The following is a 21,913-nucleotide window of genomic DNA, read 5'->3' on the forward strand; positions in this document are numbered from 1 at the left end:
TCGTTTGGTGTCTCCCTCTTCCGTTTTCCCTGGGAAAGCCAGGAATGGCCATTAGATGCCTTAAATGTCAGGCATGGGGGACTGGACTGGCCAGCAGCAGTGTGTGGCCCTGGCAACAGAACTGAGGCCGGAGTCAGGTTTGCCAGATACATGGGCCCCGCCTCTCACTAGAAATATGACCTTAGACATGTTACTCTCAAAGATGAAGGCTTTAATGGCCAACTTGCCTCAGTCTTGCCTGAGATCCATTAGTTGCCCAGGGTGCTACTAAAATGCAGATTTCCAAGACCTACCCAGAACTATTGAACCAAAGTCTTGAGGGATAGGCACTGGATTTGAAATCCTTATGGTTCCTAAGTTTGCAAAGGGAAAGTATAGAGAAGAACTTGATTAGACTAAATCATCTAAAATGCTGAGGCAATTTAGGTGTGGCCCATATAAATTGTACTTTAAAAAATCCAGGTCATCTGTTCCAAAGAAAATAAATCAGCTACATTATAAACCAGCTCAAAGGATAAACATTACATGAGACCAATGTGTTACTACGTCAGATTCTGTAAGACAGTGAGCTAGACCATGTGTACTATGTAGCCCCTGGAGTATTGAAGGAGCTCTGTAAATGCCAGAGCCTTTCTCCCTTCTATTAACTTAAGCAAGATCTTCTATCAAATAGGATGAATCACATCTATAAGGACAAAATATCAATTTCCTAGGAAAGGGACAACTTGAAGTAATACTGCAAGTAGATATTGACCATCACAGAGTGCTTTATCATATTAGATGTTTTTTGAATCAAGACAAGTGTTTTGGCTTCTGGGAAACAAAACAACACTTCATCTATTACTGTCCTTTTAGGAACTGAAGAAAAAGATCCAGAGGACTTCCACTGAAGAACCAAACACATAATGGCAAATGCTAATACCTTTTACACGTATGTGCAAATGAAACAAAGATAAGGCTGGAATTGGTTTTGTGCAAGCAGATGACAGATGATTTCTAATTATTTTTATCACCTCATTTCCCACCTCCCAGATAAAGCATATTAAAGATGATTATTTTCTCATCTCCCCAGTAAGAAACTTTACAGCTCTGTGCAGTTCTCTGAATTCCCAGATCTGCACACTTCGGCTTGTCACTCTTTCCCCTCATGAAGCAACCCTAAATGATTGAAGGTGATAATCAAAGTGACAACCTGAAACGCTTTTACCAACAAATGATGCTTTCTTCTGTGGATGGTCTGAGGCGGCCCCTTCCCCAAACACACACTCACACACACAATGGCTCTCTTCCACCGAGGCAATGCAGGATTGCCTCCCTCATCCTACCATGTCATAGAGGAAGTTAGTGACCCAGTACGTCCTGTAGCCGAGGCCGCTGAGGTGCTGCAGTCTTTTGGCTCCGGTAACCCTGTCCTTCACCACGGAGCTGCCGATTGATGCAGACAGGATGGAGAATCCCAGCACGATGCAGAGGGCAACACCACACTGACGGATGCTCTCCAGGCTGCAGGCCAAACAAGACAGCCGTTCAGACGGCAGGCAAAGAGCACGCATCTTCTTTTGGTTAACAACCAGTGATAGCACCAGTAGAAAAAACCATTAATTAAGAACCTATGGGAAGTGGATGTGGCTCAAGTGATTGGGCCTCTGCCCACCATATGGGAGGACCCAGGTTCCATCCCTGGGGCCTCCTAGTGAAAAAGAAGAAAAAGTGTGCCTGCATGGTGAGCCAGTGCCTGCATGGCAAGCCGAGTGCACGTGCGGTGAACCAAGTGCCCATGCGGTGAGCTGACTGTCTGTGTGGCAAGCCGAGTGCCCATGCGAGTGCCCATGTGGTGAGTCAAGTGCCCACGTGGCAAGCCAAATGCCCACACAGTGAGCTGAGTGCCCACATGGCAAGTCTAATGCCCATGTGAGTGTCTGCCTGGTGAGCCAAGTGCTTGTGTGAGTACCTGCGTGGTTAGCCAGTGCCCACACAGTGAGCCAAGTGCCCGTGTAACAAGTTGAGTGCCCACACAGTGAGTCAGCATCCACGCAAGTGAGTCACGCAGCAAGATGATGATGCAACAAAAGAGAGACAAAGGGGAGAGTCAAGGTGAAGCACAGCAGAGACCAGGAACAGAGACAGGTGGCACAATTAACAGGGAACCTCTCTCCACATCAGAGGTCCCCCAGATTGAATCCTGGTGAATCCTAGAGGAGAAAGACAGAAAGAGAAAAAAAAAAAAAAGAAATAGATACAGAAGATCACACAGTGAATGGACACAGACAGCAAAAACAGCAGGGAAGGGGTGGTGGGGGGAGGAAAAAATGAAATAAGAGAACCTATGATTGACCAGGCATATTGGCTAAGGATGTACGAATCCCATATTAAATCCCCTCAACAACTTTTTGAGATATATATTATTATTACCAGTTTATAGAAGACATAACTGAGGATCAGAAAGATGAAGGAAAGTTTGGAGTCTGTGTAACTCAAAGTCTACTCTTGATCATTGAATAAAATTTAAATGGAAAGAAATATCCAGGATGGTAGCCATGGTAAACTTTGGCTCTTACACATTTGGGGACCGCCTTACTACAAAATAACACCTGCAAGAAAGGGGAATTCACTAAAACTCCACATATAACTGACCCATCTCTGATTTCTGTCACTCAAAATATCAAAAAGACTTCTTTCAAAAATAGAGGGATTTTTGTGGTGATAGACCTTGAATACTTGTTTGGTCTTTTTAAAAACTAGAACACTATCAACATTCTTCTCTCAAATCAATTAACATCTTCACCTCAGTAACTCTTTAGGGAAAATCAGTTTACATGATGGTCTACCAGACGATGGACATGATGACACTGCTTACCAAAAACCATCTACGACATCATGCCTTCTTTTCAAATATGTCCTGTGTTATAATGGACATCAATTACCCTACACCTAGGATGCCAAGCAGGAGTGAGAGAATGTGCGTAGTAGGATCCTGAAGATCAGTATACGGATATGAGGACAAACTACAACATGTACTTCCTGCCAAGCTAACGACTTGACGGACATTGGAGCGCATGACTGTTTTCCAGTTCCATTTGGTAGGTGACAGGAAATATATAAATATTAGTTTCATTATAAATTTTAGCTGAAAGTTTGTCAGTTATGATAAAACGATAAAGGCAGAAAAAAAGAGAAGATAAGGCAGAAGATTGTACCTTTTATCCAGACAACAACACTTGATCCTGTACATAAAAAGCACTGGCTTTATCACCAACACAGACTCGATCTGGAAGTGAGGGAACCCTTGCAGGAGGAATTCTCAGGGAGGCATTGCTATATTTACCAAGATTAATACAGTGTTTCTGACTTTAACCTATAAAATCTTTCTGGACAATATGAGGTCCCATAATCTTTAGTGATAAAAGAATTTCTCTTTTGAAATAGGAGTGACTAATCCTTTAAGCACAGTCATCGCACTTCATCTTTTAAAATCATTTTCCTCATACTTTGCAAAGAAATGCCCACACCCTGTGCCACTAACTATACATGCCAAAACATCTCGAGGAAATTTCAAAGATACAAGAGGGATTGAAATTACCCCCTAAGTAACCCAGAGGCTTTCTTCCATAGTCAGGGTCACTTTCTTTAACTTTTTATAGTAGTAACATGTATACAATCAAAATTTCCAATATTAACCACATTCAAGTGTCTAAATCTGTAGTATTAATTGCAACACAATACTGTGCTACCATCATCCATGTTCATTACCTTTTCATAATCTCAAACAGATGCTGCACCCGTTAAGCTATAAATCTCTCATCACCTCCCCACGCCACCCCTGGTAATCTCTAATCTATTCTTTGTCTCAATTAAATGTGCTCCTTCTAGGCATTTTGTGTAAGCGGGATTGCACAAAGTCTGCTTTTTGTGTGTCTGTCTTATTTCACTCGACATGGTGTCTGCAAGTTTCAACAGGCTTTCCCACCTCCCAAGAGTATTCCTTCAACTCACATCTTGTCCTCATTCAGCAGTGCTCCTCCATATGGGTGGCTGTAGAGCGTTATTCCTGTGAAGGTAAAATTAAACAGTCAGCCCTCGAGTTCTGAACCTGCCTAGGAAGCAGACATGCAGGATATCTGTCAAGTAACACTTGTTTGCTCTGCCCAGGCCTGGGTTCAGAAGCACGAAAGAAGGTCACATTCCATGCGGGAGATCAGCTAGTTTGGGCTGGGATTGTTGTGGTGGTGGTCCAAGAAAACGTGTCCTGCAGGACAGGACCGTGCTAACACATGCCCACATTTTAGAGTCTAATTCTTTTGAGTATCCTGTGCTCTGAAGGACATCGTATCCATATTTTACAGCCGAGGAAATGGACTCAGAAAGGTGGGTGAACAATACCCAAAGGGGATCAATTGACGGAAAACAGCTCAACAGTCAAAAAACCCACTTTTAGAGCAAGCCAGATTTAAACATTTCATGAGTCAAATTTTGCTTTTGGATTTGTTTATGCTGTTTTACTGTGTTTGCCTCTTTAGGCTTGTGTGTTAGTGTAATGCCCAGCCAAAATGGAAAAATTGTCAACTCATGAACTAAAATGATTTTACCATGAAAGTGCTTCATGATACCACACAAAGTCCTCTACCAGAGATAGCCCAACCTTCCCAGCAAATGCTAGCTGATATTGTAACAAGAAGGGCTCCATAACTTCAGGCAAAGACTGTATTTCACCTTAAAGACATTATGAGGTGTGAAATTGATCAATTTACTCTTTTCTAATTGGTTGCATCAAATGCTTGGAGTTAAATGTGCGCCTCATACAACTAGATCCTCACTATATGTACTGTATTCTTACCCCAATTCAGTTTGCCACTCCTATACTCCTTTCAGTTCACTTTTACTTTATCTTTTCTTCAAAGACTTATTTTATTTATTTATTTCTCCCCCTCCCCCCTTTATTTGTGCTAGCTGTCTGTTCTCAGCGTCTGTTTGTTGGGTGCTCCTCTTCTTTTTTTTCAGGAGGCACCAGGAACCGAACCCAGGACCTCTCATGTGGGAGGAAGATGCCCAATCACTTGAGTCACCTCCAGTCCCTGCTTGTTATGTCGATCATTGTGTTTCCTTGTTGTGTTTCTTTGCTGTGTCATCTCACAGCACCAGCTTCCCACTCCAGCTCATCATATCAACTCATTGTCTTGCCTTCTTTGAAGGTACCGGGAACCAAATCTGGGACCTCCCATGTGTTGGGCGGGTATCCAGCTTCTTGAACAACATCCGCTTCCCTATCCTATAATTTTTAGGTAGCATTAAATCTTTACTAAAACAACGTGGTGTAAAAGTCAACATAAATAAACTAAAAGATACAGATTTGGAACAGACCACTGTAGTACAAAGTCCTGAGAACTTTGCCACCGGGTGCCTTAATTCCTGTCCATCTTCCAGCCGCTCCTCCGTCCAGCTAGGCTAGTCTTTCATCCTTCCACTGAGGGTTCAGCTGTACACTGGAGCTCATTCTGGCTCTCAGAAAGTATAGTGGAAGTTACTGGTTTACCAAGTCCAACCCCTGCCATTTTCCAGAAGTTTCTTTGATTATAAAATTAATATTCCCAGACATTCTACTTTCATCTTCCAGTTGGTATGCCAAATGCCTGCTGGGTGATAATCCAGATCCCAGACAGGATTTACCCATTTGCCATGCATTGCTCTGCTTGATTGTAACCAGTTGCCTTTCTGGGTCAATAACACCTCCTTGTCTTTCCAGTATCCTTTCACTGGACTTGACTTCTAGCCTCACTGCTTAGGGTGTCTACCAGCCTCCAGCCTTCCTAGCTAAATTCTCCTGTGGATGGTGCTAGCTCACAGGCAGACTTTCAAAGGGATAAGCAGCCCGGTATCAATCAACCATATCAAGCAGTCACCAAAAAGTAAATGTAACTTTAGGCAGTGCTTATAGACGTATGGAATTCTGCCAAATGTAGCAAGCATCTCACTGGACTCTGTAGATGGTGAGAGTGTATTTATAATGCTGTGTGCCTTTCCAGGCTCCACACATGAATGAGGACATTGATAGATTAGAAAGCCTCATGAGAAATGTGTTTAGCTCCATGAGGGTCTGGGATATATTATTTTAGGAACATATGAGAATACTGAAATTGTTTATCCTAAAAAAACACACATGCCCCTGGGGCACGAGGGAGTATGAAAATGTCTTCCGAGAGCTAAAGAATTGTCTTGTGCCAGAGGCAATACACTTTGCAATGTTTTAGAGGCAAGTCCCTGACTATAAAGAGCTATTTACAAAGGGAAACCACTGGAACTGCTGAAGACTCTCCTCAACGTGACGGGAAACCTCAAAAACATATTCAAGGGAAGGGAGAAGACACTGACATTCTAGAGCGTGTCTTATTTAAGCCATCTCGATTATTTTCTTATTCTCTGATCTAGGATGCTGCAAATGCTATTTACTAATTGAAAAAAAATTCTCCAAGTCTATTGAATTTCATGCTCTTTGATCTGATACCTGTGAGTTTGTGTACCCAACAAAGGCACAGACTCGGTTCCCTATCCCAGCATCGTGAGCCCTACGAAAAGATGGGGGTTGGGAGTTCTGACACCCACAGAGAGCATGAACAGCCGTAAGTCTTATGGGTGAAGGGTGCACATTCAGGGGTCGAATGCTGTGCCAACTGCCATGCTCGCAGGATTTTGGCCCTGTCCCCACACGTGTCCCCACACACGTGACTGTCCCTCTGCAAGTCTGTCTCCCAGCTCATGGGTGCTCAGAAGCCCCTCCTTGAGGCGACCTTTCTCCAGTGACTTTGGCCCACATTGCTTTCTCATCTTCATCCTCAACCTCCTCATGCATCCTGCCGTTGATGGTGATGACGGAAGGCCTTCTCTCGGCCTGTGTTGGTGGACTTCTGGCTTTTGAAATCTGGTTTTGAAATATGCTGGTGGCTACTCCTGTGGTTTCACCAACATCTGACTTTTAAGCATGATGAGTTATGTGGGAAGTACTGGGGACGGCCAAGGCACAACTTCTTCATGTGGACGACCCCATGTGTGAGCAGACGTGGGCCTGGGCAACTTTCGCAGCCTGCAGGGGCTCTCTGTGGCTGCCCTTGGAAGACCCGTGGGCTCCACGCAGGACACAGAGCCTGCGGTCAGAGGGCTCAGCCTGCCACGCATCAGGGGTGATATGCAAAACTGAGGGTCATCGTGCTCCCGTGGCCCGAGGATGTGGGGGGCATTTCTGCACCTCAGGCCAGCACTTAGTTAGGTGAGACCAGGGCACAGCCGTGGGGCCCTCCTGGCTCTGGGCAGGGTAGAAGGCAGGAAGGGTGGAGCAGGAAGCAAGCCCCTGATGGAAGCCAATTAAAGTCCAAGGGTCATCTCATTGATGCGAGGGGCAAATACTACTATTCCCCTTTTACAGATGAGGAGGTTTTTAAGAGAGACCTCTCCGTTTCAAAAATATATCATGTTTTATTAATATGTATCCATAAAACTGATTTGTTTAAAAAAAAACTAGGCTCTTTGGAGATCAGATACCATATAGTAAAACATGCAGATCAGATGAATTCTTCCCCATGTATATAACCATTTAAGATAGAGAATATTACACTCATTCTAGAAAGCTCAATTCTACTACTTTCAAGTCAGTCTCACTTTGGAATCAACCACTTTCCTAATGTTTTTGCACCATAGATTTGTTTTGCTCATCAAGAATTTCTTATATATGGAATCATATAGTATGTATTATTCTGTGTTTAGTTTCTTTTGCTCAGCATAATATCTCTGAGCATCATCCATATTATTACATGTATAAGTAGCTAATTCTTTTTTTAAATGTCATATATTATTCCAGTGTATGGATTCATTTGAATTTATTTATATACTCCTATTAATGGACATTTGTGTAGTTACCAGTTTTTAACTATTATTAAAGGTATCGTAAACATTCCTGTACAACTTTCTATATTCATATGTTTTCATTTATCCAGCGTAAACATCAAGGAGCAGAATTGTTAGTAATCGGATAATTGTATGTTGAAATTTATGAGAAACTACCAAACCTTTTCTTAGATGAATTTTACTATCTTATATTCCCACCAGCAATGTGCAAGAATCTGAGTTGTTCTACAACCTCATCTCTTTTTTTTTCCTCTCTAATTTAGCCAGGCCATGAGTGGTGCCTAAGTTTTACCTTGTTTACGTGAACACCATGCCACAATGGTAAATGGTATAGGTGCTCCACACAGATGATATGGGTGAAACTCAGATGCACAATTCACTACCATATGACTTAAAGGGTTAAGGGAGTATATGCTAGGAACTGCATAAAAATGTCTTTGAAAATGGTTCAGCCTGTTTGTTAATAGGATTTGGTTTTAGCCAATGCAGTATTATCCAGCATGATATTACATGTTCACGGCACTGATTTTGGTTTGAAAACCACTGCCCTATAGGGCCCTTAAAAATAGCTGAAAGAACAATATGGAAGAACTTTTACCATTCATATAAAGGCAGTGGCCACAGAGGTACAGAGGGGAGGGAGAGGGAAGAATAGGGGTAACATGGGGGCATTTCTGGGACATTGGAATTCTCCTGCATGACATTGCAATGATAGATACAGGCCATTATATATTTGTAATACCCTATAAAATTGTGCAGGGCAGAGTGCAAACTATAATGTAAACTATACATCATGGTTAGTAACAATGCTGCAATATGTGTTCATCAATTGTAATAAATGTACCACACTAATGAAGGATGTTGTCAATGCGGGAGAGTTGGGTAGGGCACATGGGAATCCCCTATATTTTTAATGTAACACTTATGTATTATAAACTTCTTTAGGCGGCGGACTTGGCCCAGTGTTCAGGGCATCTGTCTACCACATGGGAGGTCCGCAGTTCAAACTCCAGGCCTCCTTGACCCATGTGGAGCTGGCCCATGCACAGTGCTGATGCGCACAAAGAGTGCCCTACCATGCAGGGGTGTCCCCTGCGTAGGGGAGCCCCACGCGCAAGGAGTGCGCCCCATAAGGAGAGCCGCCCAGCGCGAAAGAAAGTGCAGCCTGCAAAGGAATGTTGCTGCACGTACGGAGAATTGACACAACAAGATGATGCAACAAAAAGAAACACAGATTCCCGTGCTGCTGACAACAACAGAAGCGGACAAAGACGACGCAGCAAATAGACACAGAGAACAGACAACCGGGGTGGGGGAGGGGAGAGAAATTTTAAAAATCTTTAAAAAAAACTTCTTTAAAAGTAAAAAAAATAATTAATAATAAATATATATCATTATGTTAAGAAAACAGTTTTCTGGGCTTGCTGCTTTCAGCTCACAATAGGTTGGTTGGAAGGGAAGGCAATGCAGAAATAAAAGTAGAGACACAAGAGGGGAGACAAACCTGGGACCAGGGGACTCACAGCTTCTGGAACTGAGCACCTCAACCCTAGTTGTCCCATTGCATTTATTGGGAAACTACCAAGCAGCTGTTTGCTATCTGAACTGCAACATCATTTACAATAACAGGAAACAACTGCAACATCTAACAACTGCTACATTTAACAGGTGTAACATTTATAGTAACAAACAGGCAAGCCAGTTTCCCACAACATGGACTGACTTCTTTCTCCCTCTCAAAAGCACCCTGAGGACCTTAGAAGTCACCCATTAAGCCATGGCTATTAGAGCTTCCATGGAGACGGGCGGGCTAGGGTGTGGAGGACCATCTGCATGAGAGTGTCATTCTGCAGATGTCAGCAGAGGTGTTGTAGGACTGGCAAAGGAACCAGAAGGCCAGGGCTCAAGGAACGACTGTTCACTTGCTAAGCAAGGTGGCTTTGGCTAAGCATCTCTGCAAATCAGGCACCCACTTGATAAATAAAGATAATAATGTATGTCCCCTTGCAGGCTCATTTTAAGAAGGAAATAAAATGGTGATACTACAAGTAAGTGATGTTATAGCTCTTGGTGGGAAGTTATGTCAACTAGAGACATCCATACAATACAACAGCAGGTGGCCACAGCCCTCCAAGGGCAGCCTGCGGTTACTTTTGTTATGATCCCAATAGACAGAGTCCACGGAGTTATCTCAATACTGAAAACATCCCAGAGGTATTTCTAGGGAATAATTATCTCAATTACATCTACTCCCCAGGCATGTTGATTGCTCATCTCTGGATGAAAATTTAATCTCTGCACTTGTACTCATCCTTCCCTTCTGTCTACTGTCTACTGACTCTTTCTCCATGGCTCAGCAAGCAAATCCCTGCTTGCTTTTACTAAATTCCTTCTAACATGTGTGCACCTATAACTTAAGAGCAGAGCAACCAATCAAAGAAGCCCACAGGGTTTTCCCAGGCCTTTGCTGCAGAACCGAGCTGATGGTCAATGCAGCATAATATGGCATGGAACGGTAGCCAAAAAACTTTGGGCACAGACCCAGACAGTAAATCATTTAGACTTCACATGCCTTGGGGTCTCTGATAAAACTACTCAACTCTGTCCTTGTAGCACAGAGGCAGCCACGGATGACATACAAACAAAAAGCATAGCTATGTTCAAACTGATTTTTCTGCAAAAAATCAGGTGGTGGGCCAGATCTGGACAGCAGGTTATAGTGTGCCAAGCCCTGATACAGCATCTTAAATAGAAGTAACAGGGCAGCACAGAACTAAACCTGGAGTGAAAAAGAGGTGCGCAGTCACTTATCTGTGAGGCTTGGGGTCTCCCACTTTCTGCTTGCTCAGTGACTCACTGTAGTTCCCATTACTGGATCCTTCTCTTCATCTAGCAGGAGAACAGGCATTGCCAGAAGTCTGAAGCACCAGGGCTTTCTTCTCCTTTCCACACACTCTCCTTGGGTCTTCCCAAGCCCTGCTTGGTCACCACGGACACCGACTAGACACCTTCCCCCGCACACCTTGCAGGTGTGTTAAATGCTGGCAAAGCTCATCAGCAAACCCAAGGTTGTGTTCCTCCTCTAGCTTTCCCAGTACTGTGAATGTCACCATCGTCCTCCCAGTCCCCCAGACTCCAAGAATAAGCCTGCCTCATCTCCACCCTCTATGTCACTTCAGACACCCACAAGTCCTGTCGCTTCTGCTTCACCCGACGGCCACAGCTCCTGGCCTCGTGCATGCACACCACGCCCCTTCCCTGGCCCGCCATAGCATGCCTCGCCTTCCCACCTGGCTCTCCTCGTCTATCATCCACTCCAGCAGCTCTAGAGGATTTCCAAAAATAAACAGGAAAATATACAGTCTACAGTCTTTAGCTAGAAAGAGATGCCATATTCAATAAAATCCAAAATGCTCGTTTTATCCTAATCTCCCACTTTTCCACTTGAAAAACAAGATTGTCATCATCTGCCCAAACGTTATAACTGAAGGCACCATTCACCTTTTCTTATATTTTCTTGCTCAAAGCTTGCACTCATCCCATTGGATACAATGTTATTTGCCTGATGGCTTATGTGGGAAGTGCTAGGGATTATCAGGGTCCACTTCCCATCTCTTGTCTGTTTGACAAAGAACTAAATTTCCAAACGCCTTCCTGCAGGAATACGGGAGGGCTAAAGGAATGGAGAGGCAGTTCTCAGACTCTGAGTCCTGATAACCCGTGAGCAGAGAGAAGGGACATTGTTGGAGATTGAATCATGTGTGGGACGTGAGGCCACACCCCTGTCCTATTCAGATGAGGCTTGTTTTGAATCAGTGTGAGCTTTAATCAAACATGGCTGAACGCCTCATCAGCAAAGTACACTGGCCATGAAAATAGAAACCGTAAGTCATAAGAAACCAAAGAATAAAAGGAGTCGTCATGTGACAGAGGAGTCCCAGTCTCAGAGAAAGTCAGACCTGCAAGCACCTCCAAGAGCCTCCAAAACCATGAGACAGTGAGTTCCTGCTGGTTAAGCCAGTCTGGTGTGTTTCCTGTGACAATAGTCCCGGCAAACTAAGACAGGCTAGAATCCAAAAGCATGTGAAATTCAGCCCGTGGTCATGTTCTGTCTGCATTCATGACATTAGATCATTGTATAAATTCTCTTAGGATAACTCTGCTCCATCTATTTGATCACATCCATGTGAAAGATGAAGCACTCCAAGTCCAAATATTTGAGAAACCTTCCTGGGCTCAGACATTCCAAGGTAGAGCTGGTTTTCAAAACCTGACTGCAGGCTCCACTCTGTCTTCTCACCACCATATCATTCAGCCTTCTTTCAACTCATACTTCCTGACTTTCCAAGGAATGTATCTACAGAATGGGAAGGAAATGGGTCTGGGCACCATTTTGTCCTGCTTATTCTGTAGCTAAAAGCTGCAAACATTTTTATGTAGTGTTCACCGTTAAAATTTTAAACTACTGATGTGGATCTTTATTTGATCAAGTGGCTTAAATATTTTTCCCTACCATGAACTGTTAGTGTCATTGTCCAAGGATTAAAACAGTGCTCTAATATTTGCTTTTTCTACCCTGTTTGTTCTGTTATGAATTTATTACCTTCATTTTAGCACACATCCTGGATTCATATAATTCTTCTATGATTTTAATCTAGGATGCAAGGGAGGCCATCTGGTCTCCTATATCACTGGAGTTAGTAATCCTGCCAAGTACAAGATCCCACATTCTGAATGCTTTCCTAATACATTTTCTCATTCAATAATTTGATGATGAAATTCTGGATTGAAGAACCAGTATCATGTGCACACATTTCTTTGTAAGACAGCTTGCAGCGTTCTAGAATTACAGACTCTTCCCCAGAGCTCCATTACAAGATCTAAACTGAACACACCATTGTTTCCCAGAGGCAGAAACAAGGGGCCAGAGGAATGGGACCCCTTCCCAGGACATGGCACCAGTGCCTGACACAGGGAGAGCTCGCAGGTCCAGAGGCCCAGGTCTGTGCCTCTCTCGTTAGGTCCCCTGTCCGGGGCAGGGCACTGCAGGCCTTGCCTCCACACTCAGAGAGCCCACGGTGTCAGTGACATGCACGACATCCAGAGGAGAACCTCAACTACAGGAGCAGAAGAGACAGGCAGAATTCTTTCATGCCATGAGCCTTCGAAGAGAGCCAGCAGTGGCAGCCAAACTGCCCTGGCCCCCGCTGCTTTCACACACGGACTATGAGTCTCCCAGGTTTTGCCTCCATCCTTGGTCTGAGAAGTATGAGGCCAGCTGTGCAAATACCTGCATCCCACAAAGCGCACAGTAGCTCATTTCCTTCCTGAGGCCCTCCACTCATAAACAATCCAGAGGGGCCACAGCTTTTCATTTGGTGCTGGCTTTAGAGGCCTATAATTTAAATATTTTACACAAAGTAAATATTTAAGTGTAATATTTTGGAGGCACAAACATGCTCTGTGTTTTCTCTCCCAAGGCCCTAGAGGGAACTTAAATGTCCCTGGAAAACAGCGTCCTTGCTTGCACTTGGTACTGCAGAAAGATTTTTCTTCTAAAACCGGCAATTAAACTACAATTATGTCACAGCCAGTTCAACATTTTCACCATGAAATGAAGAAATTCCCCCTTAAAAACAATATGTAGAGAAAGAAAGTCCCTTAGAACACTGTGTTTATGATGGGAAGGTCATTATGTAAGTGGGAAGAAGCCTCAAACTACAGTCTTTCATTGAAATCCCAACTGGGCGTTTATATCCCAGCTTCTGTAAGCCGATAATGTGCTACTAACAGACTAGAAGTCACACAACATGCTCTGGGTTTTGGTGGCAGAAATATGGGCACTGGATTCAACTGAGTTTCATCAACTGTCAAATGGAGTTTCGATAGCTCCCCGACAGGACTGATGATGCCTCCGACAAACATCTCTTGTGTGCTCACTACGTAGCAGCGAGCTCATGGGGAGTAACAAGCAGGACCTGCCCTCAGCTCAGCCACTGGAGGATGCAAACTCACTCAGGGAAATAGAAACAAGGCTGAAGGATGCTGGTACATGTAAGGCCTCCAAGCAGGGGATACACGGAGCCAGATGGGGAGGGAATCGGGAAGCTTCCTGGAGAAGGATGCTGCCAGAGAGTGTACATGAACCCCCGGTGCAGTGCAGGTGTGCAAGGGGGAGCACCGTCCTCCAGCGCTGCTCAGTGGCTGTAAAGGCGAGTGAGACTAAAACGCACGTGGGGCAGAGGAGGAAGGGACGCTGTACACATGAGCGCGTGAAACCATGCTGTTCTGTTTGTTTGCTTAGAAACACCGGGTGAACTTTTAATTTTTATAGAGCACTATGTCCATCACTACTTTAGAAATTTTAGGAATTACAGTTATTCTTAAGAAGCAGCCTTTACATGATTAGAATGACAAAAATGCTACTATTTCTTTAGCTTGGTGCTTGGGGTATTGGATTTGGAATTTGCAAACAAGGGAGGAACTTAGAATCATTTAAATAAATGACACTTGAGTCTATTTTCTCAAAAATACAAGAGTAATGAAAGAACCAAGAGGACAAGGTGGCACCCAGAGCCTCTGGGTTCCTCTGTGCCCCTGGATAACAACCAGCAGGTAAAAGCAACTACACCTGCCCAGCCCACACTCACGCACTCGCCCTTGTACCTTCACAACAGTCCCTCATTTCTTAAAATAGTAAAACTTTAGAAATCAAAGCCTGACCCCCTTGCATGGATTTAGAGGGAGAGAGGAAGGTTTGTGATCTGTCTCATATACCAGGAATCCTACAAATGGGACTGCATAGAGCAAATGGAGTGGTTGGAAAGAAACTGAGGCAGGGAGACATTCTAGCGCTTATCTAGAGTCATGCATAATTGGTAGCAGGGTAAGATCTACAGTCCAGACTTCCGAGATCTCAGTTTAATGCATCTTCTGAGAGACTACGGGAAACATTTAGAGTCTTAGAGGCCTTTACTGTAAAAGCCCATTATTGCAATGGACAGTCCATGTAATTGTCCTTTTCATTGTATTGTTGTGCTCAGGGCTACACTTAGGGAACAGGTGCATCACGATGGAATCATGGGGCTGAATAATGTTTGTAGAAGGTACAATGCTTCCATGAAAAGGGCTATGCATGGTTGGATAAAGGGGGGTTATGGTTTCGCCAGGATCAAAAAGAAAGTGATTCACTCAAGTCTATCCCTGACGACATTTCTAAGGTTTTCAGAAAAGCCATTTCAAAATATACATTTGGAGTACATTTGAATAACTTGCCTTTGTTTGATTATTCTTACCATTTATATTCTTGCTTTTCTTTCCAGGAATTGGCCCACAGCAATGTATAAATGTACAAAAATTAGCTTTGTTGTTTAGTATTCTCATAGCTACATCTGTTATGGCTTCCAGACTTTGTATTTTTGTCATCTGTGAAAATGCACATCTGTGCTTTTGTCCAATACCCATTATGATAGCAAGATACTTTACATGTCTACAATTTAAACAGTCACTTTGGGGTTCATTACTCCTAGAAAATGTATATCTGTGGAAATATTAAGTCCAGTTTCAGTAAGTGTCTATACAAAAAAAGAAGACTTGCCTGAATATAAATATATGTGAGAAAAGATTGTGTTCTTTTAATTAATTCATTATGATTCAAAAGTGTGATATGGAAATATAAAAACTATTTCAAACAGGCAAAGTATTAACATATATTTATGAACTTTTCTGACTGGAAGGCAGTTGATGGCTTGACCTCTCTCTCCTTCTCCTACTTTTCTCTTCCGGAAAAACTAATTTTTCCAATATTAAAATTAGTCATTACTCTTCTTGAGTAATAGATGTCAACTGTAGAAATCAACCAGAGACCATCACTACTTGCATGTGATAGCATTTCTTTTCCAGTCTTTCTTTACTCATATACATTGTATTTATCAAATTACCTTTTGCATTAAATCTTCTATTTCATGGATCATTCTTGACCGTGCAATAATCTATGGTTTCACTAGTACCAATATTGATTTAAGATCTCTTATTCTGTGGATCCAATATTTTCATGATTTTATATTTAGTAATCTCTACAATGGCTACCATGTGTCTTTAATCATTTTTTAAATAAGAATATATCTATAGCATATTTTGTGAGCCGCGTCTACATGAGGCTATTTTCTGTGTTCTGTTCATTTTAAGAGCAACATTTTCACTTGGTAGTGTTTGGGGTTCGCAGCATTTTTCTTTCAATTATCCATAGACAGTATGCTAGTACCTTCTGGCTTTCGAGGTGACGCTTTAAAAATCAGTGACTAAATTTTAGTTCCAGTCAAGAAGGAGTAGCCATCTTCCTCCCTCGTCCTCCCTCCTATGGCTAAGAAACCCAGGTATAATATAACAAACAAGCATAGGGAAATTCTGAAAGGTGGAAAGAAGAGAAGCTTTCTCTGGACCTCAAGACTGGAGGAATGACATGGCAGGGAGCCCCTGGCTTTCCTTCTTGCCTCCCTTACAGCCTAGAACCACAAACAGGCACAGACAAAAAAACAGAACAAAAAAAAACTCCAAAAAGAGAAGATCCCCCTAGCCAAACAATAAGGAAAATGGAGGTGAAACAAAAGAAAACATTTTTGTTATCTGATGCGGCCAAACATCAAAGGAAAACTGCACACCAACCCCTGAGGTTTCAGTGGGACTACGTGGGGAGCTGCACTTACATTACCCACTTAGAGACATGACGCAGTGCACACTGGCCCCCATTTTCACCCTGAAGGTATCAGCAGGTTGAGAATTCCATCTGATAGGTGCTCAGTGTACAGAGGAATTATTTAAGACAATTTTATTTTTAAAGTGGAGAGGGAAAAAGTACCTAAATTGACATATGATGTCTAAAAGTGGTAAAAATCAATAGTAGACTGTAATGTCACACACACAAATAAAATAGTATATATTTATTTATAATATACATAGTAATGCTTAGAGCAGCCACTGAGAAAACTTTATAAAGCTAAACACTTTAAATAAACCAAGATGGGATTCCAAAGAGATTCAAGATACTCAAAAGATGGCAAGAAAAGAGAAACAGAGGAAGGAGAAACAAAGGAAACAAACAGAAAATAATAAAGTGACCAATTTAAGCTCTAAGATATCAATAATTAATTACCTTAAATGTAAAATGATCTCAATTCACCAGTTAAAAGGCAGGATCAGAGAAAGTGGATTGGAAGACATCATCCAACAATGTGCTTTCTACATGAAACTTTAAACACAGTGACATAAATAGTTTGGAGGTAAAAGGATGCAAAAGATATACATGCAAACACTAATCAAAAAATAATAAAAGCAGGAGGGGCTATATTAATATCAGATAAAATAGACTGCACAGCAACGAAATTTACCACAGACAATGAGGGACATTACAAAATAATAAATAGCCAATCCACCAGGAAGGCCTAATCATCCTAAATATTTGTGAACCAACTGTCAAAACCTCAAAATACATGAATCAAAAACTGATAGAGAGGAGACAACTAGCAAGATGGATGCAGATTAAGGAGCTCCTAGAGTCAGCTCTAGCTACAGGGCAGTTAGTAGTCACGCAGCACCTGTTTGGGGGCTCCAAGAGGCCAGAAGAGCATCCTGCCACATCCTTGAAGGACTGGAAGGAGGAGACTGCCCATCTCCAGAGAAGACTCGTAAGTAGAGGCTCCACACCCTGGAGGCCAGTGCCCATCCTCCACTGGAAGCACAAGCCACCTCAGGATATGTTCTGTGGCTGGAATTGGAAGCTCCACTTCCCAAAAACGGGAAAGGAAGAGACAGTTGGGCACCAACTTTAGCTACTAATCAGTAAATTCAGTGGGCTAAAGTATAATCCTAGGAACAGCTGAAGTTTGAGCCTGTCCAAGTCAGAAAGAGGCTGGGATCCGCCATCTTAACTCCGCGCCTGGCAGGAAGGGAAGTGGAACTGATGGTTCAGAAACATCCCTCATGTGTATGATCAAGTGATTTTTGACATCTGTCAAACCCACACAGCTCAGGCAGAACAGTCCACTCAACAAATGGTGCTGAGAGAACTGGATATACATAGCCAAAAGAAGGAAAGAGGAGCCCTATATCATACCTTATTAAAAAATTAACTCAAAATGGATGAAAAACCTAAGTATAAAAACAAGAACCATAAAGTTTCTAGAAGAAAATGTGGGAAAATATCTTCAAGCCCTGGAGGTAGGTGGTGGATTCTTAAAGGAGATAAGAGGAGAACTGAGATGGACTACTGATGTTTAATGTATGTACAAGTTTTTATTTACTTTACTTTAAAAGTAAGGAAATGTACAGAGTTGATGGTAATATATCCTAGTGAATAACAGCTGGTTTATAAATAGGGACATGACTGAAAAATGTAGTCTAGGGATACAAATACCAATTGACAGAATGCTAGAGAGTAATCTAGGGACTGAAAAGCACAATAAACCAAGAGGTGGATGAGAATTGTGGTTGATGGTACAGATGCAAGAGTGTCCTTTGTGAGCCAGAACAAGTGTACATCACTATTGCAGGGTAGTAGGAATGTGGAGAAGTATGGGAAAAATACAACTGGAGTACCTATGGACTGTGATTAACAGTAATAATGTAATATTCTTGCATCTATGCCAAAGATATACTGTGTTGATAATGGGGGAGTATGTAAATTCTGTGCCAAATGTATGCTATGAACCTGGTAATAATCAGATGATATTATCTAATAATCCTTAACAACTGTTCCACCACAGTGTGGTGTGTTGATAAAGCAGTGTTGTTTGGAAATGTTGCACATGTGCATGACTGTTTTGTAAGTTTACAGCTTCTGTCTTAAAAACATACTTAAAAAATAATAATAGGGTGGGTTGGGGGAAAATACACCAAATGTAATATAAGGACTATAATTAGAAGTAAGATTTTGACAATATACTTTCATAATTTGTAAGAAATATCTCATGACAATGCAAGGTATTAGTGGAAGATTGATGTATGGGACCCCTGTATGACATTATACATGTTTGATTTGTAAATTCACAACTTTCATTATACTTGTTTAGGTATGTTCATGTATAAATGATATAAGAAATAATAATCTTAGCATGGGTTGGGGAAAATACTTTGGTTAGCAGTAATATTTTGACATTGCTCTTTAATCATTAGTTAAAAACATTTAAAAACAATGCAAAGTATTGGTGGTAGGATGAGGTATGAGAACTTTTGTATGATGTTATGTATGTTTGCTTTGTAAATTCACAACTATTACTATACACTTATGGTATGAATGTTCATGTATGAGTGATACACTTCAATAATTTTTTTAATTAAGAAAAATTGATAGAGCTGAAACAAATAATAGGCAAATCCACAATTATAGTGGGAGCTTCAGCACGCCATTCTTGGCAAATGATAGAACAACTAGAAGAAAATCAATGAGGATGTAGAACATGTGAACCAACCAACCAACCAACAGACCTAATTAGCACATAAAGAACATTTCATCTAACAACAGCAGAACACACATTCTTTTCAAGCACTGATGGAACCACCACCAATGTAGACCACATTCTAGGCCAAAAAGCAAATCTCAACAAATTTGAAGTAACTGCATTCAGGGTGTTTCCTCTGACCATAATGAATCGAATGAGAAATGTGTGAACTCATATCCACATGACCTTTCCCACAGTAACACTTTCTCAACATATGCAGTGTTTCCTTTCTCCAAGACTGTGGGACATTTTCTTTGCCCTAAGTTGGGTTTGATAGTTGGTTTTATTGTTCATTACTCCTCCTTGACATTGACAAGGCAATCTGGTCCTTCTGCTTTCCAACACACAAAGTCCTTACATCCCAGTGGAGGGTCCCTTCCCCCTCACCGGGGTGCTGCCGGACCCTATCTCGCAGGTATCTCCACACATGGAAGGTCCGAGTGAAGGCTGCCGATGGTATCTAAGAGTTGTTCATTGAGTAGCACTGCTAAACAGATCAGAGATGATGTCCTATTCTTACTCTTAGGATCTCTCTTTATGAATTGGAGATTTATTCCCGGAGAGTTTATTTTAATTTACCAAAAGCAGTCCATGGACGACTACAGTGCCTGCCGTTCACTGCTCCCAGAAGCATCCCAGCTGTAGCCACATTACCATCCCAGCAGGCAATGTGCCCTGATGCTTGCATGCTGCAACATCCTAGAGTGTAGTAGCCTTCAAGGGGATTCATAAGGAGAAGGGCCAGTGAGGAGCAGGAAGGAGGGAAAGGAAAGACAAGGATTCTTCCTGGCCATAAATGCAGAAACCACCCCCAACACACACACATCACACATACAGCCAGGTGTGTGTCAGATTCCTGGCAGATGGGTGGGCCTAAACATCTTACAGAGCAGTGATGAGGGTTTAAGTGTAAAACTCTTTCCCCTGGTTTCTAACTTGCCCTGTTGCCCAGTTTCAGAGGTCAAAATCTGAATCAGCTGTATAGTTTTTCAATTTAGCCCAGTGGTTCTCAAACTTGGCTACATGTTAGAGTCACCAGGGAACATTTTTAAAAACCCTGATTCTCAATCCATTGCATCAAAATCTCTTTGGATGGAGAATCCTGATTCTCAATCAATCGCATCAAAATCTCTTTGGGTTTCAAACTGATGAAGGGACATGGCAGGAGATAAAGCTGAAATGGTAGGAGAGTAGCAACCAGTGTGCACCTTGGAGGCCAATAGAGAAGTGTGGACTTGACCATGAAAGCAAATGGGATGCATTAAAAGTGCCAAGCAAGAAAGACCATTTCAATATTGTAGAAACTCTTCTCCCAGCAATGTGTCAACATGTTTGTTGCATCTTCATTTCTGAATCAATATAACTGGAATGTTGACAGAAATGCATCCAGAAATAAGTAGGCAGAACAGGAAGGAAGGAACAGGAATGGCTGAAGGGTTTGTGAGTTGACCAGTGATGGGCAAATGGATTGGATTTAGTATTTTGTTTGTGTGGTTTATTTTTCACACACAAAAAAACTGTGACTTGAGTGGGGAGTCCTAGGTATGGTTAAAAACAGCAAGCGGGCTGGTGTGGCCAGAGATGAACTGGCTGAACTGAGGTGAGGCTAGACAGATGGCTTGACCCAATCAAGGAGCACCCAATGGATCACGGTCAGGAGTTTGGTAGTTACTATAAGAGAGATGATGTAACCTGACATACATATTCCATGTATGACTGTGAGTATTTATGGGAAAATGAGACTGTTGGGGTGGGGGCAAGAGAGGAAGCAGGAGCCCACCCAACAGCCAGGGGACAGGCAGGAGCTGAGGGTCCCATGAGCCAGGTGTGTTGAGATGAAGGTACTGAGGACAAGTAGCTACCCAGCTTCTAGGGCTGAACTGACAAGATGTGCTGATGGACCATGGCGTACACAAGGCGAAGCATAGGAAAGATTAGGGTCTTGGCCTCAAGCTGCTTTCAAGTTCCCTTGGGATCTTGGAAAATATGAGTTCATGACATTAAGTGGGACTAAATTGCAGGTAGTGAGAATAATAGAGGGAATAAAGCCTCTGATATAAAAATAACATCTAGTGCTCCTCTCATTCACTGCATGACTCCTAAATCCATGCCTTTTCTGCAGGCTACAGGCTGGACGTACCAAACTAGCTTTCCCCTCATCCAAATAAATCCTGCTCATCATTCACATTCGCTTAGCAGGACACCCAAATTGTACCCATAATCATGCAGAAGGAAAATAACCCACCTTGGAGAATTCACTTTGCAGACCACATCTATACAGTTTAGCCCAAGGCTAGCCTTCTGATACCCATCTGAATGGGTTATAAAGACTCCTACTTTTAACTGGGGAATGTTCTAGTCTGCTAGAACAGAGACTGGTGCTGGCCCTGGGTTCTGGTGACTCAAACTCTCACCATGGGACCTGGATCAAGTCCATCAAGTTCAGAAAACGACTTCATCTCTACAACGAAGATGCCCATATCTGCCAGGGTCATATCACAGGACTGCTGTGATGAGGGCCATGA

At 42.5% G+C, this 21,913-nt stretch overlaps 1 protein-coding gene across 1 annotated transcript in view; it reads right to left on the minus strand.

Annotated features, from left to right (window-relative positions):
• The window catches only part of ABCA13 (ATP binding cassette subfamily A member 13), a 345,366-nt gene that overhangs the window by 103,034 nt on the left and 220,419 nt on the right, over positions 1-21,913 (minus strand). Inside the window, exons 38-39 of the mRNA XM_071215039.1 lie at positions 3,994-4,048; positions 1,326-1,503 (exon numbers count right to left, since the gene is read on the minus strand). Coding sequence (XP_071071140.1) covers positions 1,326-1,503; positions 3,994-4,048 — 233 coding nt within the window. The remainder of the gene's footprint in view (positions 1-1,325; positions 1,504-3,993; positions 4,049-21,913) is intronic.

This window comes from Dasypus novemcinctus, chromosome 5 (assembly GCF_030445035.2).
Source record: "Dasypus novemcinctus isolate mDasNov1 chromosome 5, mDasNov1.1.hap2, whole genome shotgun sequence".
Taxonomy (NCBI): domain Eukaryota; kingdom Metazoa; phylum Chordata; class Mammalia; order Cingulata; family Dasypodidae; genus Dasypus; species Dasypus novemcinctus.